The sequence below is a fragment of the Chroicocephalus ridibundus genome, chromosome 2 (genome assembly GCF_963924245.1).
Source record: "Chroicocephalus ridibundus chromosome 2, bChrRid1.1, whole genome shotgun sequence".
Classification (NCBI taxonomy): domain Eukaryota; kingdom Metazoa; phylum Chordata; class Aves; order Charadriiformes; family Laridae; genus Chroicocephalus; species Chroicocephalus ridibundus.
Genome location: NC_086285.1, coordinates 133479921 through 133507009, shown reverse-complemented (window position 1 = coordinate 133507009; position 27089 = coordinate 133479921). Strand labels below are relative to the sequence as shown.

At 39.9% G+C, this 27089-nt stretch overlaps 1 protein-coding gene across 2 annotated transcripts in view; it reads left to right on the top strand.

Annotated features, from left to right (window-relative positions):
- EYA1 (EYA transcriptional coactivator and phosphatase 1) overlaps window positions 1-24184 on the top strand; it is a 92214-nt gene extending 68030 nt beyond the window's left edge. For both annotated transcript variants that reach the window (XM_063327044.1, XM_063327043.1), the window contains exons 14-19: window positions 10468-10526; window positions 10724-10884; window positions 11088-11202; window positions 11490-11611; window positions 13606-13706; window positions 22009-24184. In XM_063327044.1, the coding sequence (XP_063183114.1) occupies window positions 10468-10526; window positions 10724-10884; window positions 11088-11202; window positions 11490-11611; window positions 13606-13706; window positions 22009-22089 (639 nt within the window). In that variant the 3' untranslated portion in view covers window positions 22090-24184. The remainder of the gene's footprint in view (window positions 1-10467; window positions 10527-10723; window positions 10885-11087; window positions 11203-11489; window positions 11612-13605; window positions 13707-22008) is intronic.
- Window positions 24185-27089: the final 2905 nt, after the last annotated feature.

Sequence of the window (27089 nt, the reverse complement as noted above, 5' to 3'; positions counted from 1 at the left end):
TGCTGTGAGAAATAGCTGTTTCTTTGAGGCATCTATCTGATTTGGGCAGAGTTAGTCTGATTTAAATGGCTGTGATTGGAGGATGGATCCTGGAAAGTCTTGGCGAACCTTTGGCCCTTACTTCCTAATTGGTTAGCTGGATGTTGAATAAGAAACAACTGTAGTCACTTATTACAAAAACAGGTAGAAAGAACTGTAGAACATCCTGTAAATAGATTTCTGGGCCATCAAATTCAAGAAAATAAGCAATTACAGGAAAGGCTGTTGAATAAGCCTTATTCCTGGTGAGATACAAGGGATGGTTGCAGGGAGAGGAAAACTTCAGACAGAGTTGGCTGAATTATTCCCTCCCACCCCCAAATACTGTAAGGATGGCAGCTGAACTAATCCCTGGTCACCCAAAGTAGAGTCATCCAGGGCCCTACAGAGGAACATCTATTCAAAAATGCCTTTTCTCATTTGGCTGAAATAAGCGTACACCTCCTCCTGATGTTTGTAATGTCTGTAACGGGGACCTCATGACCAGGCTCTGGCTTGGTATGCTTTATGAGGAGCCCATGATTCAACTTCTGATAGTTCACCTTCGGAAAGCCGAATCTGATTATGCAAATGCTTCCAAAAGAGGTTTTGGGTTTTTTATTCCAAAAGAGGTATGGTTTTTTTTTACAGCACTACATTTATTTGTAGGTGTAAACCTAATTTTTAAGGTACTTTAAGTCCTATGAAGAGTAGGAGAGTTCACTTTCTAATGAACCCATCAATGAACAACTGTGGACTCCCTTCCAGCAGGCATCGCAGCAGTTCTTAGCACATTCAGACTGAGACACAAAGCCCATCTATTTGCATTTAGTTTTCCATAGTAGCAATCCAGGAACAGCTCAGTTTCGCTGCAGGAAGGAAAGAAAGAAAGGAAAGGAAATGCAAATCATGCTAAGGAATTTTCCCTGATATGTATGAGGGAATGACTGGAAGTAGTTTCTTGTCTATGTGATACTACAACGATGGGTGACTTGCAGAAAGCTCATGAGGTTCCACTTCATGAATGTGGGACTAAATTACACCGCACATGTAACTGTAGGTAAATGAACAGAAATGCAAAACAAAGTCTTTATTCATAGGCAGAACTGTGGCTTTGCTGGTGTGTGCGAAACCCAGCTAAAAGCTTCGATCCATCCAAAATGCACGATGCCTGGCTGTCGTGGAACGTTCTGCTGGGGTTTGTGAGTGTTAGAGCTACGAAGAATAACAAATAGCTCCTTAGCTTACTTGAGAAGATCATTCCTATAGGCTTATGCAACTTATTAACCACTTAACTTCTTTCATTTGGCCAGCAATGAGTACTTCCATACTAGGTGCCACTGAAAATAGACCCTATACGGTCTTCACACACGTACAGCTCAGCGGAAATACACAGGAGCCTACCAAGCTTGTAGCATCACTTTATCACTTTATTTACCTTCCTGTTGCATCGCCTTTTCTCTAAACTGTAAGGTGGCAGAAAAACTCTTGCCTATCCAGCTGGGTCTCCTAGAGCTCTGGCGAAGCAGATAGATAGTTGTCCTCTGCTCCAGCTGGGCAAGGCAGCGGTGCCCCAGCTCACTCCCTACTTCTGCCACTGAGCAGCAGCCCGGAGGTCAACATCTGCCCCACAGCACTGTGGGTGGGGGGAAGAAAAAGAGGGAGAAGAATGCCAAGTGTTGCGCAGAGGTCTTCGGGCTGCCCATAGGAGCCAAAGTTTTAGCTGTCTGTACTGGCAAGGTTAGCAGAGAGAATTTTAATCCCAGTCTTTGTCCCATTAGCAGATAATTACAAGGATGGGAGACTCACCAGCCCAAAGCATTGTAGCGTTCATTCAAACACATGTATTTAGGAGATGATCAACAGCACCAAGGCACAGAAAGTTTAAATGAGTTGGTTGCGCAGGACCAAAAGAGAGACCTCACATCTTTTTGTGAAAATTTCCATGTGAACCACAACATCACTCTCATTTCCTGAGATATGAGACATTCTTTTCAGGCTTTTATGGAGAAATCATTCTTTTCATAAGTTTAATTTTGAAATTGTTTAAAATTCAAATATATTTGAACAACCTTTAGTATATAGTTTCAATAAAATGCCTATGTTCCTAAAAGTGTACTTTCAAGTTAATACATTTGGGAATTATTAATGACATGTTGACTAAGTTCATGGCTTTTGCTACTTCTTTAAACACATTCATATTTTATTTTCACTGGCTTTCATTAGTCATAGAATTTTTTTCTTTTTATAAAGGTACATATCCGCAGATAACATGAATCATGTCGTAAAGAAGGTATTTACAACGTGAAGTGCTGAACTTTTAAAATAAAGTGAATTTGACATTTTGAACTTAACACTGTCCTTTCCACGAGTGACACAGACTCTTTAAAAAGACAAACTTGGGTTGCTTTTATCCGTTTCTATCTATGGGTAAAATTCTTTCTCTGACACCCTCCTCTTCCCTTCTCTTTTCCTGCGAAACATACAGAAATAGAATAACAAATTATTTTGTCAGTGTTGTAGCAGGAGTTGCTTGATAGAGGGACACTCCAAAACACTTCCCCGAGTAAGATCATACATTACAGAAATAGAATAGTTTTATGTTTTATCTTGTCTGAACAACTGGAATGTAATGAGGTGTATTCGGAACGATAGGGAGTAGCTCTGAACTGGAACATGAACAACAAATCTACACCCTAAAGTGGGGTTTGAAGGACTGCACTTATTGCCGTTGTGCTGACCCTGTGCTAGAGGTACGACTTTACATTTTGGTCTTCCTTTTCAATAAATAAATTGCAATGTATTGAGTAATATATATCAAGACACTATCAGTTCTTGAAATATCTGCTTCATGACACTTATGAGGTAAAGAGAACTAGCAAATTAGAGTTTTCTTTTGCTGTGGGAATGTAACTGTCGAGTTACAGTTGCTATATAGATAGTTCTCATGGTCATGTTTTATTTTAAATTGGATTCTTCCAGTTACAAGGTGCAGCTGAAATGAAAATGTAAACCTTGATTTTAGTGTGGCTACTTCAGTAAACACAAGTTGCAGAATGAGATCTATATTTATTTTGGAACATACGCTGTTTACTTTAGGAATATCGTGTTTAATCCAAATGCACTTGTTCCTGTGAGCAAGCAAACCAGGATTTTAATCACTTTTTCTATTAGAAAAGAATGACATCCATTGTGTGTTCTAAAAGGGTTACGTGTTCAGTGCAGGAGAGCACTCCTAAGTCATCGGCTCTGAAAAGGAGTTTGTTAAATAATTTTAGTTCTTAGTCCTGAGTGTGCTTATAATAGCTAATAGTTTATATAGCTAATAGCCTTAAATTTAATTTTTTTGTTTTGATGTGCTATTTTAACAGTAAAAGGTGGGGTTTGGGTTTTTGTTGTGATTTTTTTTTTTTTACACTATAAGCTTCTCTTTATAGTCTTAAAGTTTAAAATGGGAGTGTTTTGAAAGCCTTCACAGCCTGATTTAATTCCTTGACTGTTCATCCACAAATTGTCAGACAGAATGAAGTGGATTTCAAGAACTCTCTTTGTTCTTCATATCCTGTGCCTGACCCACAGGTAATCTGCACCTTTTTTCTTCAGCGCCGAATAATTGTGGTGGGAAAGAAGAGAAAATGTTAGGGTCACAAAGTGCAGGCTAGACAGAGATGACAGGTCCTGCCAATTGAGTGCCAGTATTGAGAACCTGCGAACCGTAGTCTCTGCTTTTTCACATGGACTTGCGCTGTATGTTAACAGGCGCTCCGCGATGATGGGTTGGGAAGTTCAGCACTTCAGCCTTTATTGCCTCGGCTTGAAAGGAAGCGCAGAGGTGTTTTGTATATTTAGCAAGTACAGTAGAGGAGCATTTGGCACAGGCCATACACACACACATGGGATATAGGCGTGTTGTTCTATGTTACGTCAATTTTCTAACCCATACGCATATTAGAGATTTTGCAATCCTTCTAGTCAAGTGAAAACCAGATTTACTTGTCAAGTTTAATGACTACTGTTAAATAATGTTGTGATCCTTGCATGTTATTTTTCTAAAATTTGAATAGAGACTAGTTGGCACAGTCTGCTTTTTATTTTTCAGGAAGATAACCACAGCTATAAGTAAAGAGGTGTAGAAACCAACCGATTTATAAAGAAAAATGGTCATTCGCAGACTAGCTCTGGAATATGCTTGGAAAAACATTCTTTGACAATCTGCAAACCTGTACTTCCCAAAGACGCATGTTGTGGTGGCTTGTAGAAGTGATGAGTATTTGTGGAGCGGATAATAATCTGAAAGGGTATATATCTTAAAGGGTATATATCTTATTTCTGGAAAAGACATAAACAGATACTGCTGTTGTAAAAAGCTGCATAAAAACACAGCAGTGTACACTAGAGGATTTTTTTTTTTTAATTAGGATTTTTTTCAGATACATCCCATTTATAAAGGATTGCAGCTTTAACTTGTTTTGCCAGATCTGTTCTCACATGTACATGACCGAATTTCTCTACTGTTCAGTAGGGAAAATGAAGCAGTGGATATAATTGCGTAATGACAGATATGAGAGGAACAGAGAATCCCAGCAATCATTTCCTGTGAGTTGGCCAGCTTCCAGGCTGTCTCAATGGGCACGCTGATGTAAAGGCAAAATGAAAATAGCTTGTTCTGAAGGGTGGTTGTTGATTTCCCAGCCCCCACCCCACTCATTTGACTTTGCAGACTAAGGTATTGAAACAATTAGTTGACAGCATGGTGTTAGTTTTCTCATGGTAAATTAAGAAGATTAACCAAACGTGGAAATGCATTTTAGTTATAATCAGCAGATTTGGGACTGTAATACTTTAGCATCTTCTGAGGCTATGTTCATAATATTTTTCACGTTATTCCTTTTCATAATGTGCAAACTTGTCCAGAGTTATCTTACACTCAGTGTTTGTTCAAAGACAGCAGAATTATTGGATTTATTTTTGTTAGTTTTGTAATGCAGAAATGTCAATGATCAGTGTGCGAGTCGTTACGTCACTCCACTTGGCATGTAGTATTGGCACAGTTAAGAGGAACTCTTGTAACAGCCTTAATCTCTTTTATTATTATTATTATTATTAATAATTTTCCTACAGTAAAGTGAGTAGAGAGGCATATTTTACATAATTATGGCAGAAGTGCACAACTTGACGGGTGGTAGCAAAGGAGCAGAGTAACATAAATATTTGCAGAACATTTCTGCCATAACTTAATGCTTTGCATATGAATCTTTCTAAAGATCCTAAGTTAGTTTAAAGGAAGGATTCCAGAAGACTGCATAGGTCCAGGCATTTTAAGAGCTGTGAATGATGACTGTGGAGCATCTCTGGGAGTTTTTGGCTCGTCATACAAAAACAGAAAAGAGAAGGCGGAAAAGTTAGCAGGAAGGAGTTAGCAAATGCTTTGGGAATGGAGGAGGGAGAAGACACAAGCTTTCCATGTACAAGTCTTAGGCTAGACTCATCTAGTCATTCATTTTCAATTGTTGTTTTTCTTTGGCTTGCTGCATTTCACTGGAGACATATTTTCACTTAGCAAATGATTGCAGCAGTTTTACAGAGCTCCAGCAAGCACGTATCTGCTGCTGCTTCAAGCCCCAAAGCAGAGCTGATGGAAGGGAACGCAGAAACAAGCCTCAGTTAACTCCGTGCAATGTCTGTTGGTTTAATTGAGCCGCTGCAGGAGATTTGTTTCAAGCTAAGCCACCAGTTGTGGCACTGGAAGGTCTGAGGGGCGCAAGCACGTGGACCCGTGCAAGCCAGCTGTGCGAGAGAACAGCAAAGGACCACATGGACAGTAACTTCTTAAACTACTATAGGTAGATTTGCTGAGTTACGTACCGACACACTCATTTTCCCTTAGGCTAATTGGTAAGTCCAGAGACAACCCCCAATATCATCATTAGTATTGTATCTTTGAGCATGCTTTGAGCATGTTACTAATGTTTTATATCAATTATCTAGCATCCTCCCTCATCCAAACTTGCACTGGTGTGTAGGTGTGTAGGAAATGTCTCCTTTCTCTCCCTTGCCAACAGCTTTTGCTGGGGTGTCCCTCCTGCAGGTTTTTAAATCCTCCTGCATTTCACAGCTTGCTGTCTTCCGTGCTGCCTCTCCTGAACTGAAAAGACTTACGCTCTCCCTTTGCAGAAGATGAATTTTCTCTCTGCCCCGAATTCTTTCTTAAAATTTAATTCTCCATGAAGCCCTTTGAACAAACCTCCCCAGCTTCCAGATGGCACTTAACTGAGGTAGCTCCGAAGGTGCTGCTTTGGGCAGCTGCCAGGAGGACCAGTTCCGCTTCCACCTCCCAGCCCCACTCTCCTGATGTTTCCCACAGCGGCCATCAAGCTAGTGTGCTGATCCCACAGAAAACCAACCACAAAGAACCAGCTGCTCTGGGTTCCTTCTTCAACTTGCCCTATGATTGCTGGTTACTGCTGCAAGGGATCTGCAGCAGAGATCTGAATCAGAGCAGCGTCGCTTCCCTAGGCTAAATTACCCTTTGCAAATACCTGTCCTATCCCATGTCTGACCCTCAGACACAGAACATGCATGTGGCACCATGAATAAGATCTTTTAAAGATTCTGTATGTAATACCTAATTTTTTAATGCGAATGGCAAGGGTTTCATTAAAATCAGTGCAGTTTAGAAGACCTATGTGAGAACAGGGTTTAGATGCCTAAGATGCTTTGCCCTCTGAAAGTATTATCCCTGAAGTATACCAAGTGCATTTTGCTTTTCCAGGGATTGATCCCAAAGTGCAGAGCTGCATCTCAGCCTGTCTGACTGAAATCCAAACCTTCAGTGCAAACATGTCATCACTTGTAGTCCCTCATGAAGATTTCAAACTGGATACACTGAAGTTGCAAGGTCAACACCTTTAGGAGCAAAACACAGCTTGCTGCATAATCTTTATACATAAGCCACAGGATATTTTGCTCCTTACTTGCCAATTCAGCCTATTTTAAAAGAGAATCCAACAATTTTAATGTTCTGTTTTGGAGCGGAATGCTAAGCTGGTTCTATCGTAATAAAATACATCTGCATAAATAACATGTATTTATAGTGTTTCTACAGGGACTTTCAATATTAATTTCAGATATCACTTTGCCAGAGAAATTAGGAGCAGAATAGTAGTACTGTACTTCCTATGGAAATTTTACAAAAGTGTCAAATATATCTGTAAAAGTTTGAAATAGTAAGCTTGCAAACAAATCAGTATTTTTTTTTTTTTTTCTGAATAGCTGCATAGCTGTAAGTTGGCTCCCATCACAGAAGCTTTTTTGGGAAGTACTTGAAGATTTTATGAGTCTTTGTATTGATATTAAAATATTTTATATAATATTTTAAAATGTATCTTTGCAAAAATGTACTAGTTGGAGGTGCATACTTTAGTTGTTGCTCAGTGGCAAACGTCATTTTAGCATATCCCTGATTATGGTGCGTATGGAGTCAACTGCTATTTTAAAATGTTGAATATGTGGGTGCTTGCTTATAACTAATCAGGCACAGCGTCTCAGGTAGGTTTTCCTCATGAACAAAATGCTCCACACAAAGCAAGCAGGTGAAAACAGATGCAAGGTGTTCTGAAGGACGGTTGGACCAGATCAGTTAAGGGTGGGCAGGTAATTGACTTCTTTGAAGAGATATTCCATAGTAACTTTACTGCTAAAAGAGCAATTGCTAAATGAGTGTTTTTCCTCCCCGTGTTCAGGGGTTGAAAAATGCACCCATCACTCATTATCCCCAAGTCCGAGTCAGCTAGACAGGATGAAAAAATACCTGGCACTCAAAGCTCGCATTTAGCCTCAAAGCTGTGTCCTGCCACTCAGCAGGAACAAAACAGTCGTGCACTGTTTGTGACCTTCCTTTGGTTGTAACGTGGCGTCAATCACATCGGTCTTTAATCCTTTCCAAATTATAACATGTATCTCTTCTACTTCAATTCTGCTTCATTCCCTTCCTGACTTTACTTTTTTCTTCTTTTATTACTGACAAAAGAGAATACTATCTCTTTCCTTGCTATTCAGTATTTCACCTGGAATTTGTGATGTTTGTAACCCTTTCTTCACTTTCCTTCATTTCTTGACACCATTTCTATACCTTCACCCCACCAATTTTTAGCGTCTAATTTCTTTTCTGGGTTTTTCTCTCCAAAATTCCTCTTTCTTTCAATACCATGATTTCTGTTTCTAATGTAACATTTAAATTCTTCACTTTTTACCTACCAAGCAGAAGGTTAGACAAATGGGGATAATGTCTGTGATGTCCCAGAGCTTCTGATTGTCCCAAGACCTTGCAGCGTAAATTAAAATTCCAAGTCCTCTGGTCGTCTTGAACTGTGGAATCTAAGATGTAGTGGTGTCATCTTTCCTGCCTCTATCTTTTCCCTGAGAGAACTGAATTTGGAAGTCTGTTGAGTTATTCCTTCTTTCAGCTGCTCCTGTGAGAAGCTGATCTTCTACTCCTTCCTTTAGTTTTGCGGTTACTAAAAAAAATTGTTTCTTTTTCCTAGTTTTCTATTTTGAATCCTCTTCTCCAGTAACTTGTTCTAGTTGTCATTCATAGTATCTGAGCTGGGGGAGGAGGCTATTGACTTGATAATTTTCACTGCTGCTTTGACAACCCAAGCTTAAGTTTTCTATCCATGGAGACTTTGAGAAGTCACTGAGCAGTGGAAGAACAACTACAGCGGCAAACTCACAGGTTCAGAGGGCGTCCCTTCATTAGCTTACACTTCATATTTGAATTGTTAACTTTGTAGGCATTTGAATGGACAGTTCCTTTCAGTTTTAAACAAAAAAACCTTAATTTCTGTGAATTTGATAACTTGCTGAAGAAGCTTCTGGCCTTTTTTTTTTTTAGCCAAGTTGATTTTCAAAGCCTGGCAACATATGTTCACACTTGTAGTTTCAGCTGTGTCCTAATGCATTTGTCTGCCTGAGGAGGAAATTCACTGTATGGTGGTTAAATACGAGCAAATGTAGTATTGTCTTTCCTGTGCTGGTTGTCACTCTTACCTCTCTCTCTAGCACAAGCTACCTGTGCGTAAAAATACAAAATAGTATGTATTACAGTAAGAATAAGTTTATGTTGTGCAAGTACAAAACCCTTGTACAACCACACCTTGTTCTTCAAAGCGCTTGAAAAGTTTCTGAGGCATTTTTCATAGACCTGTGTGTTTAAAAGTCTAGAATCCACAGCCATCATGTGAGGCCAAATAGACTTCTTCAGCTTTTTTCTTATCTGAGGTTGTTGACCTCAGGAGAGGAGGAGAAGGTTACAGGGTCAAAGTCTTTTCCTCCTTGGAGCTTGCTGCTTGCTGGGAGAGGGCTGGCTGGAAAATAGATGTTTTAGAAAAAGGGTTGAGGGTCATGATTTTAATTCTGTTAGGGAACAGCTGGTTTGAGTTTCTTTCCACTTCTATCTTCCCTCCCTTCCTCACAAATCCATGGAGAGAGAAAAATTTGTTCAGAGGAAAGCAGTAACACAAAAATAAAGGATTGCAGTATTTTCATGTTTTAAATAGATCATGTGTGTTATAGAACTTCACATTAAGAGAGAGAAGAGGAAATTATTAAAATAATTGAAATCCATTATTGTTTCAAGCATTGAATTGAGATTGATCTGGAGTGCCAGAGGTTTATTTGTTTTCCTGCCAAAAGTTAAATTGTTAATAGTAACGTTCTAATGTTTTTCTGGTGGATAAACAATATGCATTATGATTTTTAATTTAGTGATGGACAAAGCTAATTATGAATGTGCCATGTTAGTTTGCATACAAGTCGCTGAAGAAAGATGGTTTGATTTGGCTATTTCTGTTCAGATTTTCTTCATCTTTGCATGCTGCTTTCATGCAGTAAGACCAAAGAGAGAGAAGGAAACTCACAACTCTCAAATGAATGGCAAACTAGGAACAGATTTTTCGTCTGCGCTCCTCTGAAACACTGGCCTCAGGCTGTGTTGGTGTGTGGCTCAACAGCAATCAGAGGTCATAATTTCATTGGCGGTTAGCATCAGGTTTAATTTTTCTAATATGTTACATTTACCAAAATGTCTGGTTTCAGTTACACTTATGCACTGACTGAATCAGCTTTGAGCAGCATGATGTTTTAAGGTACCTGAAAGGCTACAAGAACGTTTATGGAACACATATGCTAATTGTTTTTAACCACTTTCCTTTCTAAACACAAAAATGTGTTTTTGGAAAGCCGTTTAACAGTAGTAGCTAATGGTGGTGTGCATTTATTCTAAGAAATGAGCACAAGGAATAGGTAAAATAGTTGTTTTAACAAGACTGCCATCTACTGATTTCCACAATTAAAAATATCCCTGATGAGCAGATTGTTCGTAGCCTTTTATAGCTTTATTTTCGAGATTTGCAAGATCAAGAAAATTATAAAGTCTTTCTGTTGCCTTAGGAATGCGACCAGGTTCACATTGACGACGTGTCTTCCGACGACAACGGTCAAGATTTAAGGTACAGGAGAACTGAACGAGATAAAACGTTGCTTTGCAAGCTCCTTCCTGGGAAAGCGATGAACTGCTGTAACGCTTACAGTAGCCCACTGTCTTTTTAGCTCTCTTAGCCTTTGCAACCCAGCAAAGCAAGTAGCTGGTGGCTGAATGTGGCCCGTTGCGTTTCGTTAACCTGGGGGTCTGTTTTTCTCTGACCAGCACCTATAACTTCGGAACAGACGGCTTTCCCGCAGCCGCCACCAGTGCGAATTTGTGCCTCGCGACAGGGGTGCGCGGAGGAGTGGACTGGATGCGAAAATTGGCTTTCCGCTACAGACGAGTAAAAGAAATATATAATACCTACAAAAATAATGTCGGAGGCAAGTGACTCTGAAGTATATAACAAAAATAGATGAGAAGCAGTAAAAGGGAAGAACTTTTGGTTTATGATCCTTTTTTTAACATGGTAGTGTTTAGTGAGCTGTTTAGTTTGCAGCGTGTGGAAAATGAGCTAATGAAAGCAAAGGAAAATGACAGAATGTTGCTTAATTTCGGTGCAGACATGTCCTTATCTACTACACAGGTCTTCTTGGTCCAGCAAAAAGAGAGGCTTGGTTACAACTCAGAGCAGAAATCGAAGCTTTGACGGATTCTTGGTTAACACTTGCACTGAAAGCACTCACCCTTATTCATTCGAGGTGAGTACGAAGAGTACAAGGCAGTTAGGACACTTGAGGATGTCTGCTGATGGTCTAGAAGATGCTGCCCGGTCTGGTGGGCAAAATGCCAAACCTGGAGGACCCTTTTATTCCTTGTTCTGGTCTGACCATGCCACTCTACCTTGCTCTCCTTTAAGGTGGAAAAAAACCCCTTTTCTTAGCAAGTGGCAATAATAATGGTGAGGGGGGTTGATGGGAGGGGTAAGGTTTTCCTTGTTCTGTTTCGTTTTGTTAAAAAAAGGATGTTTGCATTTTCTCTTCCATAGGACAAACTGTGTGAACATTCTTGTAACAACTACTCAGCTAATTCCAGCTCTGGCAAAAGTCTTGTTGTATGGACTAGGGGTTGTATTTCCCATAGAGAATATTTACAGTGCAACTAAAATAGGTGAGCTATTTTTATAATATTGTGATACATTTGAAGCTGTAATTCTAAACAAAAAGCTACTGTAGTCTATATTTATTTCTTACATGCATTCACTGTAGCAAATATAGAGATTAGTAATACCTGATCTCATGAAACACTTTTCATGCTAAAGCATTCTAAAAGCGCTTTTCAAACGTTTGTCATGATCCAGCACAGAAAGCTTCATATAGCTCTATTAACGCTGAAGCAGCCTCTGTTAGGAGGAAATATAATTGCATTTTTGTCCTCATTTCTCAAAACTGTGAGGCTATGTAGCAGTTGAGGAGACTTTTTAGTAGACTGTAAGTAGAGAACGCTGAAGTCTCCCCAGATGAGCAGAAGAAATTCTGTAAAGGTAAGCCCCGGCTCCATTTCATTCATGGGCTCTGCAGCAAATTTTGGTAAACAATTTACCAGAAGCAAGAATGTTTTGCTGCAGAATGTGATTATTTAAGTTCATTCATACTGACTGTAATAAGCTTCAGCCAGGCAAGTGTTTATTTCTGTTTTCTGGTTCAATATAGAAGATATATTCTGAGTATGTAGAAGTACATAGGACCAGATGGCAATGGTGCTTGTAGTTTTTAATGTGATTATGACATATCTGTTCTATCTCAGATTCCCTCAAAATTGTGGGCTACATGAAAAAAATTTTCATGTGTTCTTAAATATCTGTAATACAGGAAGCTCAAATGGCCGAGAAAAAATGGTGGGTTATTTTTGTTTGGTTTTGTGTTTTTAAAAAGGCTTAGTTCAGAGCTTGATGCAGAAATTTGAAAGCATTACCATAAAAGATTTAAAACTGTTTCCTGGATAGAAATGTTATGGTACCATCTGTCAAAACTACAAAGTAAATTAAAACTTTGAATTATAATGCTTTAAATACACAATTTAATTAAAGCATGTTTTAATACTCACTTATGACTTCACATACACAGGACAGCAGGGTAGTTTTGCAAAACTGCATTCAGTCACTGACTGTCACAGGAAATCATGCGATTTTTGTAATATGACCCAATTAATAATTTTCAAGCACCATTGCAACCTAGTAAGTGTTGGAGGTTTCTTATACCTGATGCTACTGTTAAAGGTTGTCATTGAGTATTTTGGCTTCTCTGCTGGCTAGAAACCTTTTTTTAATTACCAGCCTATTTGTTCTTACCCTGGTATTGTACTGTAGCTGAAATAACTATTTTGAAAAACACAATTTTTCTCATCGGTTGCTGTAGACACACAGATAAGCTTGTACCTTGACCGGACTGAAGTGATCTTTCAGAATGGGTACATTTGAGAAAACTCAACTGTAAACTTTTACTTTCTTTCTGGCTTCCCAGTACCAGTACCTGAAGCTTCCCAGTATCGGTACCTACGTATAGTACTGGAGCACTGGGATCATTTCCCTAGGTCTGTGCCGTGAAGTAAGGAGCCACATTAATGGATCCCAGTGCAGGATCAAGGACCTTGCCCATGTATTGGATTACAGGCATTTAAATCTAAATCTTTTGGGTGACCTTCTAAATCAGGATACTACTGTTTTAGAAGGTGTGATTAATCTTGTCACAGGTTGTGGAGAAAAAGCTAGAATTTCAACTCAGATTCAATCAATTTGCTCAGTTTGGGATACTGGCCGTGAACAGCCAGTAGCGAATTCTCCTGGTAGGGAAATTCCCCCCACATCCTGTCTCAGATTAGGGAAGGAGACAAGAAAGGTGATATTGCGGACCTCTAGTCCACTATGTCTGCCATGGCGTGTGTACTTAAGAATCTCATGGAGCAGATTTTGAGGTTGCCTGTCAGCTGCTGTGGCAGGAGTAAAGCTGCAGTTGGCCTTGATATGCCATCCTGCGGGAGATGCTCTTCTCTCCCAGTACCTCTAATTGTTTGTTATGCTCGGGGGGAGATCTGGGCTAAAAAGTGATTTATTTGATGTCATCCCATCACCACCTGTCCTGAATAGTCTGATCTTTTTCTTTCAGGAAAGGAAAGTTGTTTTGAGCGAATAATTCAAAGATTTGGAAGAAAAGTAGTGTATGTTGTTATAGGGGACGGTGTCGAAGAAGAACAAGGCGCAAAAAAGGTAATAGCTCTTCTTTAGTGCGGGTTGATTTCAAGAGTCTGAAAGCAAAATTGTCTTTTCTTCGACATGGGACAGCATGCGTTGACATTTGGGTTTTGTATCTTTGCTTTATGAAATATGTTTTGACCATGTCTAGTAAAAAGCTGCATAAAACTGTAGATAATAACATGCCCTACTGTTCTCCAAAAGACACATTAAGCTAGCTCTGTATGTTTGATGTCTTTCAAAAAGGAGCCAGAAAATGGACCCCGGCTTTTGTGCCAAGAACTAATAGTTCTGTTTTCATTGGCATCCCAAAATACCACATAGGATGTTATGAATATAAGCAAAAAATGGCAATTCTTGCTGATCAAAGGCAGTGTGCTATTTGACTATATGAAACACGTATGTGTCACACCTTGAAAAGGTATGTGGGACTGGAGTAGGTATACAGAAATTTCAGTTTTCTTGTGCGTCCGTTATTTGGAATCTGCATTCAGGTGACTGTGCTCAGGACTTGTGGCTTGTCCTGCATTCATAACCTCAGTTAACAGAGCAGAGGATACTATTTGACTATGTCTTTATTATTTTTCGCTTTCCTCTGGGAAGGAGGGAAAAATTCACTTTTTTTTTTTTTTGTCCCACTGTGGAGCACGCTCCATAAAAAGCAGTACTTCCCACTGAAAAATAATAGGCAGTATTCCTAGCCTTGCTATTTTACCCGAGTACCACAGATACAGACCCTTCGCTTGGAGGAATGAGGCATAATATTGGCTATTTGAACAATTGGAGCAGGAATAGGAAAACGGGCATTTCTGTTCTTGCTGCCTTTTACAGGTAAATTGCTTTTACACAGCTGCTTTTTTACCACAAAACTCTCTGTGGTACTTCTATATCTGTTTCCACTGTAGCTTTTTAAATTGGAGAAGTGAAACTAATTAACCCGCACGGCGTTTTAACAGCCATTGGCTGGTTTTGCTTCATGAAATCCGGGTTTTGTGCCCCCGCAGCATTGCGGGTAGGTTCCCGGCTCGTCCCGGCACTTTGCAGAGTCTCAGTTTCATATATCCCTTTGGCGGACTGACGGGAACGGTTTGCTCCTTTCTCCTTCAGAAATGCCTTTCATCTTTGCGGAGAAATGTTTTCCCGCTGTAAATGATTACATTTTAAAAGCTGCATTTAAGATCAGGGGGCAAAAAAAAAAATCTTCTTTTTGTTCCTTTTCTGTTGCTCGGTGAAATAGCATTGTATATGATAATGGCAGGAGTAGTCCTTTCGGTAACATTATCTAATTCAATGCTTTTTTCAACAGGAAACATGATTCAGAAAAGCATAAGAAAAAGCCTTTCCAGTTGCTAAGAGGAGTAGCAGTACAGAAAGTTCCTTTGTGCCATTACTTCTGCGTATTCTTTCTCGGTGGAAGGAATTTTCAGATTCAAAGCATGTTAGATGCTCTGGATTAAATTATCTGCTGCAGCAATGCCAGAGAAGTCAATAAGTAGACCAGCAGCCCTGCCTTTCTGCAGAAACTATTAATCTGATTAAGGAAAATGCTTCTGTGATTCTTGTCCTGCTTCTCACTCCACCGAAAAAGAAGTCACCATTTCACACTGTGAAAGCAGGATTTTGCCTCTTAACTTTTGGCCCTCACATCCTGCAAGAGCAAGAACCACACGGTGCCTTGCGGTACGAGGAGCTGCTCCCAACTCAGATGATGCCTTTTTGGTTATCTGCCCCTCAGGTCGGTTTTATGGTTGTTAGGAGGAGCGAGCGTGGGAATGCAGCCTAGTGTATACTGTGCTTCAGTTGAAAGATGTTTGCTCTAAGGAATAAATGGTGTCGCTGTATTAGAAAAGAGTAAAAGCCTAGACCTTCTCTGGAGAATGTGCAGACAAAACAGGAGATTTACCCCCACAAAAACACCCGAAGCTCATCAGTCCAAAGCGGCGTAACTGTCCCATATGTATCCCATTGCCGGGCTTATCCCCTTCACCTTGTTAGCTGGTTCCCTCCTGCCTTCCTTCCCATCACCACACCAAGTTTTGTGATATTCTCAGGGCAGGGACAGCTTTTGTGTTACCCCTCTGCGCAGCACTTTGCTGAAGCGGTTTGGCCTATGGGGAAGCCCTTAGTATCTGTACATTTCTTTACACTACTTAGAGCATAAGCAGTACACCCTTCTTTAAATAGCACTTCACTGGCTACGTGTAAACTGTAACGAGTATTTTTAAGTGAGCATATAAATTCAAACCTATTTATTTTGAGAGTTTTTTTATTCTGTGTTCATTTGGTGACAAAAGCTGAACTTCCAGCTTAGGAGGTAAGAAAGTTAAGGTTTGTTATTCAAAATGATTTACCAAAAGTTTATCATTTGCTTAATCGTCAAACAAGATTTTCATTTATGCCATTCATGAAAAGCCTGAGTCAATACAGCGATAGCGAAAATAAAGGCCAGGTTTAAAATCTTTTTATTGTTGTCATTATTGTAAAAATTCAATAATAGAAACTTTTTAATACCATTTAAAAGATCATTGCTCTTTTGAGAAACATTTTTAGGATAGACTTTTTTTTCATAAAACGCCTCTTTCCATTGATGAAAATAAATACAATACACCGAGGAAACCACAGGCTCTTACATTTCACGTAGCACGGGACAAGCCATGGTATCAACACCTTTGTGTCGCTGTCGCTTCCAGCAAAACATTTTATAAGAAAATGAAAATTCTTGGGAGGTTTGCGTTGCAGACTGAGAAATAACCCTACCCTTCTGCATGAGTTCAGCGCGCAGCCAGGGTGGCTGCAATGCCAGGGTTCACGCGGAGGTTGCTACCTTCGGATCAGCTTCCCCGGGAAAAGAGGGAGAGGAGGGGAGAGGGAGAAGGGTGTGAGAGCCGAGGGGTGCTGGGGGCGGCTGCCCAAGCCTCCGCCTCCGAGCGCTACTGCGGTGACACAGCTATTCGCAGAATAAGTTGCTGGGGTTTCCTGCCAGAGACTCCATTGTCTTGGCATTTTGTTTTGCTTCGCTTTGTTTTTTTCGTGTTTTGGGCTGTTTTTTCGCTTTGTTTAGTTGTGTTGTGTTTTGTTTTATTTGAGCTCGTCTTTTGCCTTTGCCTTTGGAGACACAGTCGGGAAATGCTCGTAAATGCAGAAATAAATAATACAGAAATACAGAAAAAAACCCCCAACCAACTCCTGAGTTTTTCTACTTAGGAGAATCCTCCAAAGGATTTCTGATTTGCGAGAGGAGACAAAGGAGGAGGCTCTCAGCACCGAGGAGCTGGATTTTACATCAGGTGATTCGGCAGAGCCCGGGCAAATCGGCTGCTCCCTTTGTCTCCAAAATGGTCACGCTGCCTCGGAGGGAAATTTGGAGGAAAAGTCATAAATCTTTGTGGAGCAATAAATAGAATATAAATGGGTATCCAATATGCCACTGCTTTTAAGCTCACAGTCACACTGTGCTGGTCAGGTTTGGGGTAGGAAGTAAAGACGACCGCTTAGCAAACCTGGCAGGAACACAACAAAAATACTGTGAAAGATGACAGAAACCGATGAGTTTTCTATTCAAATCCGTCACAACCCTCAGGAGTAAGGGTTTTGTATAAATACGTATTCATTTAAGGGAAGGAGGGTAGTCTGCACTTTTCGGTGTTGTCTTCAAAAAATAGCTTTGTTTTGCACGTGTATTAGTAGAAACACTTTATTTTGTTAAATAAAATAGTTGATGTTTTGTTCTTTCAGTAAATACATGCTGAAAAGTAATATTGCTTCTATTGCAGAAATAAAACACCTTAATATTTTAGGCTATTTAATAATGTTGTGATTATTATTAGATTTACTAAATTAATTTTTTTACTTTTCATGCTTTTTACACCAAAACCAAATTCAGACTTTTGCCACTGTATTTCATTTCAAAATGCCATCAAAATTAAATCATTAAAAAGCTGATAAATGTATTTATTACCAAGTATCATCTACAAAACACTTTATGTTTTTTAAAAGACAAAAGCTGCGTATTTACGCAGAAGATACCGAAATAGTAAACAAAATCATTGTTTTACTGCCAGTATAGATGCATGTTCCTGCAATATACAGTAAGAAAAGCTTTCTTATAGTTTCATTAGATACTAATGCATCCAGTTACACCGCCTATTTATTAGTGGGTAGCATTTGTCGTCCATTCTCCCACAGCAGCAAACGAGATATTAGCATTTTTCTGTGTGCTCAGAATAGAAGACACGTGTTGTACATGACATGTGTGCAAAGTGTTGGCAGGGATGACTTTCTAAAGGCAATATTTAGTGAATATATATACAAAGAAACTCTTGTCCGGTCATTCGGGAAGAATAAAATGTACTTGTGTCTCATGGGTGTGTTGCCACTTTTGAAAGGGCTGAATAGCTGTGGCTAAATGGGGCATGTTAATACAGGAATAATGTATAAGGGTTTGTGTGATAATTTTGTTACTTGAAATGTTTTAGTTTTGTACAATCATTTGTTATTTTAGATAGGGTGAAAATTACTCTATATGCCCCCTGAACACACATGCGTATATATGGACACATATGTGTGCGAGACAGTATCTACACACACAAACATGTACATATAGATATATATAGCTCTGTATGGGGTTTGTTTCCCCTCCTCTTAGCCATGAAGGCTGTGCTGTAGGGTCAGACTGATAGAGATCTGAATTTGGCCTTGCGAAGAGCGCCGGTGCAGATTCCAGGCCCGTGCAGCCGCCGCGTTCCTGGCGTGCTTTATTTCTTGGGAGTGCGCTGCTGGTCTTTTGACCTATATGCAGGAGAACTGAAAATAATTATAATCCTGAGGTTTACACAACCTCTTTGTTTTCGTGGGACTCTCCAGAATCATTCCACACCTCACTCCTGCAACTGCATGGAGTAAAAGGAGGTATACTCCTTTCACAGACGGACATAAATAAAGCAGAGGACACTTAAGCGAGTTTCAAATAGAAAGATATAGCCAAAATAATGACCACTTAAAGTTTTGGTTTAAAATCTGACCATAAACAGCTGAGGGTAATCCAAAACTTGATATTGCATGTGGGCATCTAGCAAGAATTGCTGTGATTTGATTTAGCAGAAGCTAAAGCTTCTGTTAAATCAATCAGTGTCTTTAACTGCCCAAGCTGCATGGTGTGTGTACACTCTGTGATGCTGAGGCTGTTACTAGGGAAGCAGTATAATGCTGGAGCTGCATGAAGTGGGAGCTGGAGGCCAAGAATTTATTACTACAATTCTCCCTATTCATTAGTTTGCTGTATGACCTTGGAGGCCGTCCATGTCATTGACTCTTGGCTTCTGCAAGAGACACTACGCAAAGGCAGGTGTCCACCAAACTCTTCACCGCGCCGCATCTTAGGTATGCTGCGTACACCTCCCTGCTCCGGTGGCTAAGGCAGAGCTGGTGCCAAGCTGACTAAAGAGAATCATGGAGTTCTGGCTGGCTGGCAGGGGGAGCACGTAGGTCCTACCTGGCATGGGGCTTGTGAGAGAAGAGGGAAACTGTAGCCGCGCAAGAAATGGAGGCAGCACTGCTGAGCATCACCGGCCAAGTGCAGTCATCTGGCAACACTGCACGGACCTGCTGCAAGCACAAACCTGTGCCCGTTTGTCCTTGATGTCATACCCCTATCAGATGTTGTAAATTCTTCCAGCAAGATCTCGCAGCCTAAATGAGAGATAGGTGCACAGAAGCTTTTGGAGTGTCTGCAGAACAGCATGATTAGGAATTTTTATGTCGTTTTGCTCTTGCTGGTTCGTTTCCTGGAGATGGTGCAAGAAATCAATCTTTAGGAAAGATTTGAGTTGGAAAGCTGCAGTGTCTAACCTTACAGATCGCAGAGGATAGACTATCTGTATGATGTAACTGAAAACACCGGGACGTGGCGTTGTAACTGAGTAAACTAGTTGCATCTAGTTTCTGTTGCTGGTGGAGAGTAGAGACAATGCAATGGAAGTCTAGATTGAAAATGAAGAAATAGTATGTGTCACAGTCAGTTTTAACGCGTCCTTCTTAGGGAAAGGTTTAATCTGTAAAAGCGTTTTGGCAATATCATAAGTGTTTTTCCCAACAACATCTCAATTGTGTCTGAATTATTTTGTTTGTTGGTTTTGTTCTCTCCATAAGCAGCTATGGCTCATGCATTTATCTTCAAGCTGAGATTTAGGCAACTGTTTCTCAAGGCTTTGTAACAATCTAGAGTAAAGCGAAGCAGAACAGAAAATATTCCAGTGGTGCTTCCTTGTGGATGATTTTATTTCCTTCCAGAAGAAATTTCTTTGCTCTAAAATCTAGGCATACTCTGAATGTAGGCATCTGTTGATGCATCCATATTACATTTTAATTCAGATTGGTAGTGTCATATCTAAGCAGACCTTCCAGTCATCACCCCTCACTCTGCTTTGATTAACATCCTGGGCTGGTTTTAGGGGAAGAGAAACCCAAACCCAAACAGATTTCTTTTGGATAGAACTAAAGAACAATATATTTTCCAGGTGCTCACCAAATGCTCTGCAGCTACTAATGGGCATTTTTTCCATGATGGCAGAGTAGAGCTATTCTGAGGTGAAAACCCTGGAGCACGGGCACTGGGTGCTCAGCGCCGCATCCTTCGCTCTGCAGCCCCTCTTACTGTGCAACTCTGCCTGCTGACACCTGTCCTTCACGGGGGGGCCATTTTCCAGATTCCTGACAGTGCTCCCTTGCTGATCTTGTACAGCTCTTTAGTCTTGCTTATTAGTATTAATTAACTCAGTATTATCTTCTCTGACTCTCACAAGAGCAACAGTAGATTGTTCCTTAACAGTTGCCATTTGATTTCAGAACAACTTGCCGCTAGTTACATGGTTATGTTTCTTTTAAAAATCTCCCCTTTATTCTATAAATTCAACCCAATTCATCAGCACATCATTATCTGGATTGAAGCAACATTCTTCTAAAAATAATAATTATTATTACACTGACAGACAGCTGTTTACCTGAGCTTCTAAAGAGAAATTTATGATAGGCTCTGTGCCAGGATGTTTGACTTCTGAGGCAGGTATAAGGTAAAATTGCAGGGCCTACAGTAAACATGCAACTGGAAACGGAGTTTCACATTGTTTTGAAAATTGTTCTCTATCTTAAAATTTGAGAAGACCTGAATGGAAAAAAAAAGGAGGTCAGTGTAGAAGTGATTATCAGAAGAGATGGAGTTTTGCCACTGATTTCAGTAGAATTAGGAGTTTACTTGGGAAGTGCTGAAGGAGGATGAAGAAAGCATCTTTGAGAAGTTGTAGATAAAATGTTCGGGGAACTCCAAAGCTATTGTGATAATAAATTGCTTGTCATTTGCCTCCTAAAGATGCCAGGACGTAAGCTGACCTGATGAAAAGGTGAACACGATCATGTTAGCCTTCAGAACATTGTTGAATTTAAACTATTTTCCCACAGGATTTATAGAATATTTTCCTGTTGAAAGCTGATGGTTATCTTTTTTTTTTTTTATTTATGCAAAAGTTCTTGCTGACACTGTAATCCCTGGTTTAGAGTATAAAGATAGTTCTTAATCAGATTTTTACCCTTCATGGATGAGGTAATGTGTGCTTTTTCCTGGTATTTGTGTTTTTTGGTTTATTCGGGTTCTTTGCAAACGTACTTGGGCTCCAGACAGATTTTATTACAGCTAATAGGAAAAAAATATGTATTTATTTTAAAATTGTCCCGTATGGAAAAGATGTTTTAAGATCAGCGCTAAGAATGAGCGACGTTATACAAACCACTGGGATAAATTTCCTTTCAAAGTGATGTGAGCAACACATGAGCTATTCTGAATCACCATGGCTATGTTCTTAACTCACCTGCCAGGGATAGTTCCACAAGGAACAAACATGTTTTGTTGGTAATACTTTTACTTCCTATATTTTTTTGGTTTTGATCAAGTTCCGTTCCCTTCCTCAAACTACCCACGTGCTTCATGTATAGGTTATTTTTCTTAATTATTTTCTAGAAATAATATTTACTTCTGCAACGTGCTGAAATCTGTTTTTCTTATAAAGAGATGAGAAACCCCTCCCTTTCCTTAGCATCTCCTGACCTGCTTGCTGTTGTTCGTGTTAGTAGATAGACTTGCCATTATTGATAATCTGTGACGAGGGGGTGGGTCAGAGAAACCAGAGATAAACATGAATGGCTCGAGGCTTTAAGAGCTCTTTTTCTCTCCTGAGCTGTGTTCCCTTATCCTTGCGAAAGACAATGGGTGGGTCTAAATACCAGAATGCTTGGGGTTATTTTTACATGTTGTCTGTGCTGTTCACAGCATGCTATGCCATTTTGGAGGATCTCGAGCCACTCTGACCTTATGGCCCTTCACCATGCCTTGGAACTGGAGTACTTGTAGCAGCTCAGCAGCACTTTGAAACCCCAGAGCCTCCTTCTGCCCGTGGACGGGATGCCTGTGTCTTGTGTCAGCATTGGACTACAGAACTTTGTGATTTCAACATGTTGACGTACAGCTGCAATTGGTCTTAACCCTTGCCCTTTCAGTAAACGGAGGAGCATGTCTTTTTCTTCAGAACAGCTGTTGACTCTGGTACTGCGAGTCCAACAAAAATAAGCCATGCAAATGTTTGAACAACTCATCTTTGCCGTATTTGCTACCAAAAAGAAATAGAGAAGGAAAAAGAAATTAAAAAAAAAAAGGAAATAAAAGGTTCATACCTGTGAAGAAAAAAAAGGACCTGCAAATGCTTTGTAGTTTTTAGACTCTTCAATGTGACACACACCGTTTCTTCAACACAGCAAACTTGATTGCACAATGAAGACTGAGATTTTTCAAAACACCAGTGGAGTAATTTTCTTGTAAAGAAGGTTTACTTTTTGGTTTCTCATACCCAGGGTACTCTGTACATCTTTACTTATTTATGAACAGACTATATTTTGACATCATATAACTGAGAATATGTATAATAGGATTAAAGGCTATTATAAGCCTTTGCCTTATGGTACAGCAACGACTTTTGATTTTAGCACATTACAGAGTAGTTTAAAATATGTCTAATTTAAACTAATAGGTACATCACTGAGACAATCATGTACAGGAAGAATTTTTTGTGTAAATTTGTAATAATGAATGATTCTTTTACATATTGTTAAGGTAAATGCTATTGAAAGATAGTAATGCCTTGTTGGTGAAGAATGAGGCCACGTGTGCACAGGCTGTTGTGCAGTGCCTTATCAATGCGTTGGATATAAATATGTAGATAATGGATTTTTTTAGATAAATTTGTCAAGACCAAAAGCATGGATGTCAAGTGTCAATAAGAATTGGGTTTTGTTCTTCTCAGCTGTTTCTCTACCTTTTTCTTCTCTCGCCTAGTCTCATTATGAAAAGATTGGTTTCTTTCCCCCCATGAAGGAAATATAGATAAAACACAACTGAAGAGGAGTTCTTTGCAATCTTCTGTTTCCTCCTTTAAAGTTAACATATTGACCCTTTTTTAAAGTATTGAAAAATAAATTCATAGATTAATTCCCTAAAGAAATAGAGCGAGAACACAAATATATTTTAAGATGGCTTAAACTGGAATCTTCGTACCGAATAGTTTTTATCTCATCCAAAAATGAAGGAAACTATCATCATTGTTATTTTTAGAAATTAGAAATGGGAATATTTTGGAGAAATTGAACAAGAATAATCATATACATTTAAGTTTTTTAATCCTCTTCCACCAGGAGTCAGATTTTCCTAAGATATAACATCCATTGCCGGCAATGGAAATACTGAAATAGTTATCGCCAAGGAGTTAAAATTTGCTTTTGTCTATACCCATTTACAGGGCAAACCTAGACTGTGTCTGTCTGTGACTTGTGGCTTTTCTAATCCTGAAGGCCATGAGCTACTTGGTCAGGTAAACTGTTAGTCTGACTTCTGGCTTGAATTGTACCAATTCCCTTTACCCGATTTAAACCTCTTCATTAAAAAGAAGCCTCAGCTTTGTTGGTTCATTCTCCAGCTTTTCTTCTTGCTTTCTTTTGCTAAAAACACCAGCCTTGAAACAGCTACCTGCAGAGCTACAAAGCACCAATGTAGCTACACAACACCCTTCTCTATTGGAGGAATCATATTGCTGCTAGAATTCAATATTTGTGGATTGCTTTATTACCAACAGAGAGGTTTTTATCCTACCAAGACTTGCACATGTGCTTTACTTTACCAAGTATGAGTGCTGGAATTCATGCAGTACTCACATACGTACATAAAGCACGTTGTGGGTAGTTTTTAGAATTGAGACTATAATTAGCCTTTTTTTTCCTCAAGCAAAGTAGACAGTGATGGGGGGTTGGTTGTCTTTTTTTTTTTTTTATTTTTAGTCACTTGCAGACTAAAAAAAACAAACAGTTTATCTGGGCCTTATTGTACAAAAAGTGTGTTGTGTCCACAATTGTGTACAGAATTTTTCTTCATTAATTTTGTTTTAAATTAATAAAATTGATTTGTGAACGTATTAAACAGTTGTCTCGTATGCAAGTCTATGATATTTCTGCCCTTGAGGTCAGGAACGAGGAGACATCTCTCATCTCTTTGCTGTCACAAGGCAGAAGTTGTTCACCTGCTTGTGCCTAGCTGAGATGATAAATAGGATTAAAAAAAATATATTTGCATCTAGTTTACAACAGGCTCAGTTAGATGGGCAGCAGTTGTTTTGTTTATCAGCAGGAGCTAGAGAAGGTCAGTACAGCATAGGGACTTGGTGCATAATGTCCCGGAAATGTGACTCATAGAAGTAAATGCCTGAACGTTGGATGCCACAGTGCCTCTGACTGTCATGCGAAGCGATCCATGTGCTGAATGGATGAGTCCCATTTTCAGACATCCCTCTCAAGGCTACAGCATTTCTCCCGTCCTCTGAGGATCTAGAGGCCTGAATATCTCGGGGAATTCAGGACTGGTATTGATCTTTTGCAAGCCCAGTGTAAGGCTGCCCTTTAAATCTGGGGAAGTGTGTCCGTGCCCACCATTTTATAGCAGATGCTTTATTGTAGGCCCATGAAGTATCTTTCCGGAGTGTGGGTTTGATTCGCTTTTCTAAAGAGAGGAAAGGGCATGCTCAAACCCACATCTCGCCTTCCACAAGTTTATCCTAATTAACAACTTTAATCTGTCCAATAAACATCCGCCCCTCCTCCTGGTACTGCTCTACCACCCTGCACAATGGGATTAGTTGAGTTGGAGAGTGCATAAAAGAAGCCAGTGAACCAAAGAGTGAGTACAGCTGCACTGAAGGGAAAAGCTGGATCAGCCAGGAGGAGAAAATGTGTCAATCAACCATGTATGGTTGTTTTGCAGTGGCTGGTGAAGAGCCCTCTTTGCTCCTCCGCCCATGAGTGAGAGCCTTGAATGGAGGCTCATGGGCACTCGTGCTCACTTTCTGGTCCAGTGAGACCTGGGTGTTGTTGCTATGTTGTGGTACAGCTTCAAAAGGAGAGATGGACAGTGCCGCAAGCTAAGAAAGGCATGGCTTAGCCAAGTATGGTTTTGTGTTTGTGTCTTCTCAGGGAGAAAAGCACTTAAGTCAGCATAACTTATTTTCTAACTAATTGTCCAATTATAACAGTAGTGACCAAAAAGAGTGCATTGCACCCATTCCCTGCATGGCATAGAATTAACTGATGTCTGCTATGTTTTCTGAGCAACTTGATCCTACTGGCATCTGAGGTGCTGGAAGTGCCTGCCAAGTCAGGTCCTCAGGAGATTTAGGAGAAGAAATGTCTACTTTCCCACTCTGATGGCCCAGGGATTGAGCTGGGAACCAAGACTGGGCATATGTAAAGAGGTGAAACAACTAAATGCAAATAACTCCTGATTTTACAAACCGCAGTATCTGATAATTTTAGCTAAGGGTGATAGTTTCATTGTAGAGTCTGCCTAAGTCTCATTTTACGTAACTCAGATTCTTTCTGTATGTAACTTTTAGCATCTCTCTCAGTCCTGTGGGAGAGGAAAATAACCTGAATAAAAGGTTCTGGGCAACAAACTAAGCTGTAGTATAATCAGTCTCCATGTGCCAAACACTTTCCCTTTCTTGTATCTACCTCCCGCACTTTCACCTTTCATCCAGCAAATGTTTACTTGGGGGTTGCTGCAGTGTAGCTTGTCCTTTGGCAGTGCTTGTTGCAAGATCTCCAGTCTCACTACGTGTGAAGGATTCAGTTCCACTATGCCACCAGGTGCCAGAAATTGTCTTCCCTTGGGGAGTGGCTTACCCTCAGAAGGATCAAAGTGGAGTTTTCTCTGTTAAAGAAAAATTGAATAATTCTTCCAAACAGTAGAACTCTGGAACAAGCATAGTGGCTGTAATTCCATGAGGTTTTGCAATTTGCTTCTGCAAATGATAAACAAAGCCTCTGAGGTTTGCTGTTTCTTGTGATGACTAGGATAGAGGTCTTTTGGAGACTGAAATCCCCTTGCCAGCTGGCTGTGCTTTAAAAAGCCACCTCTAAAGCTATCTCTCCGCTCGGTGCACTGAATGCAGTGCTCAGATGTGCTCCTGCACTGCCCATGAAAATGCGTTGACTGTTCTATTGAACTCATTTTGGAGGTTTTGGTGTTTGGATGATCACAACGTTTTAAAGACATCCCCTTTCATCATTGCTTCTGGTCTCAGGTTAGTCTTAAACCAAGAATATGAAATTGCAAGTGTTTCTTACCTCCAAACATTTGCTTCCAGAACCCTGGCAGGCCTGTAGCTAAACATTGTCTGACATTAGCGATGGAGGCTCTGTAGCCTAAACATTCTACACTGTGAATCAGCTCCTTTGATACATGAACACACATACTCGGATTAAAAAATGTTGCCTCAGGTCCTCGTTTATTTTAAAATTTTGCATCTTAAAATGATTATACGTACAGTACTATTGCTGCTTTTGAGGCAAAAACAGCCAGATGCAATATATTATTCTGCTGTACTCCATTAGAGCATTGAGTTTACAGTGGCAAATCACAGTTACAGCTTTACAAACTTTTGCTTATTATGTGAAGTTGAAATTGAGCTTTTTGTTTATATTTCCATCACGTTCTTTTAAAGTTGACAACCTCACAAATGGAAGCAAAACCAAGATGAACAAAGGAACTGCTTCTCTGTATTTAGCACCACCGTGGAAGTTGGATGCTCAGTGTTAAATTATGTCTGTGTTTTCAGCGCAGCACCAGTGGCTGCAATAGGCACCTAAATCCCCTCTGAAGTCAATAGCTTTCTTTTTTGAGCCTCTCAGTGCTCAGAAAATTAATTCCTTTTTAAGGAATTTTGTATGAAGGCCCTACTTAAATCAAAATCTTGTAAGAAAGCAGGGATTCCTGTAGAGTGAAGGGCGTCATGTTATGCATCCAGCTCTGGGGCT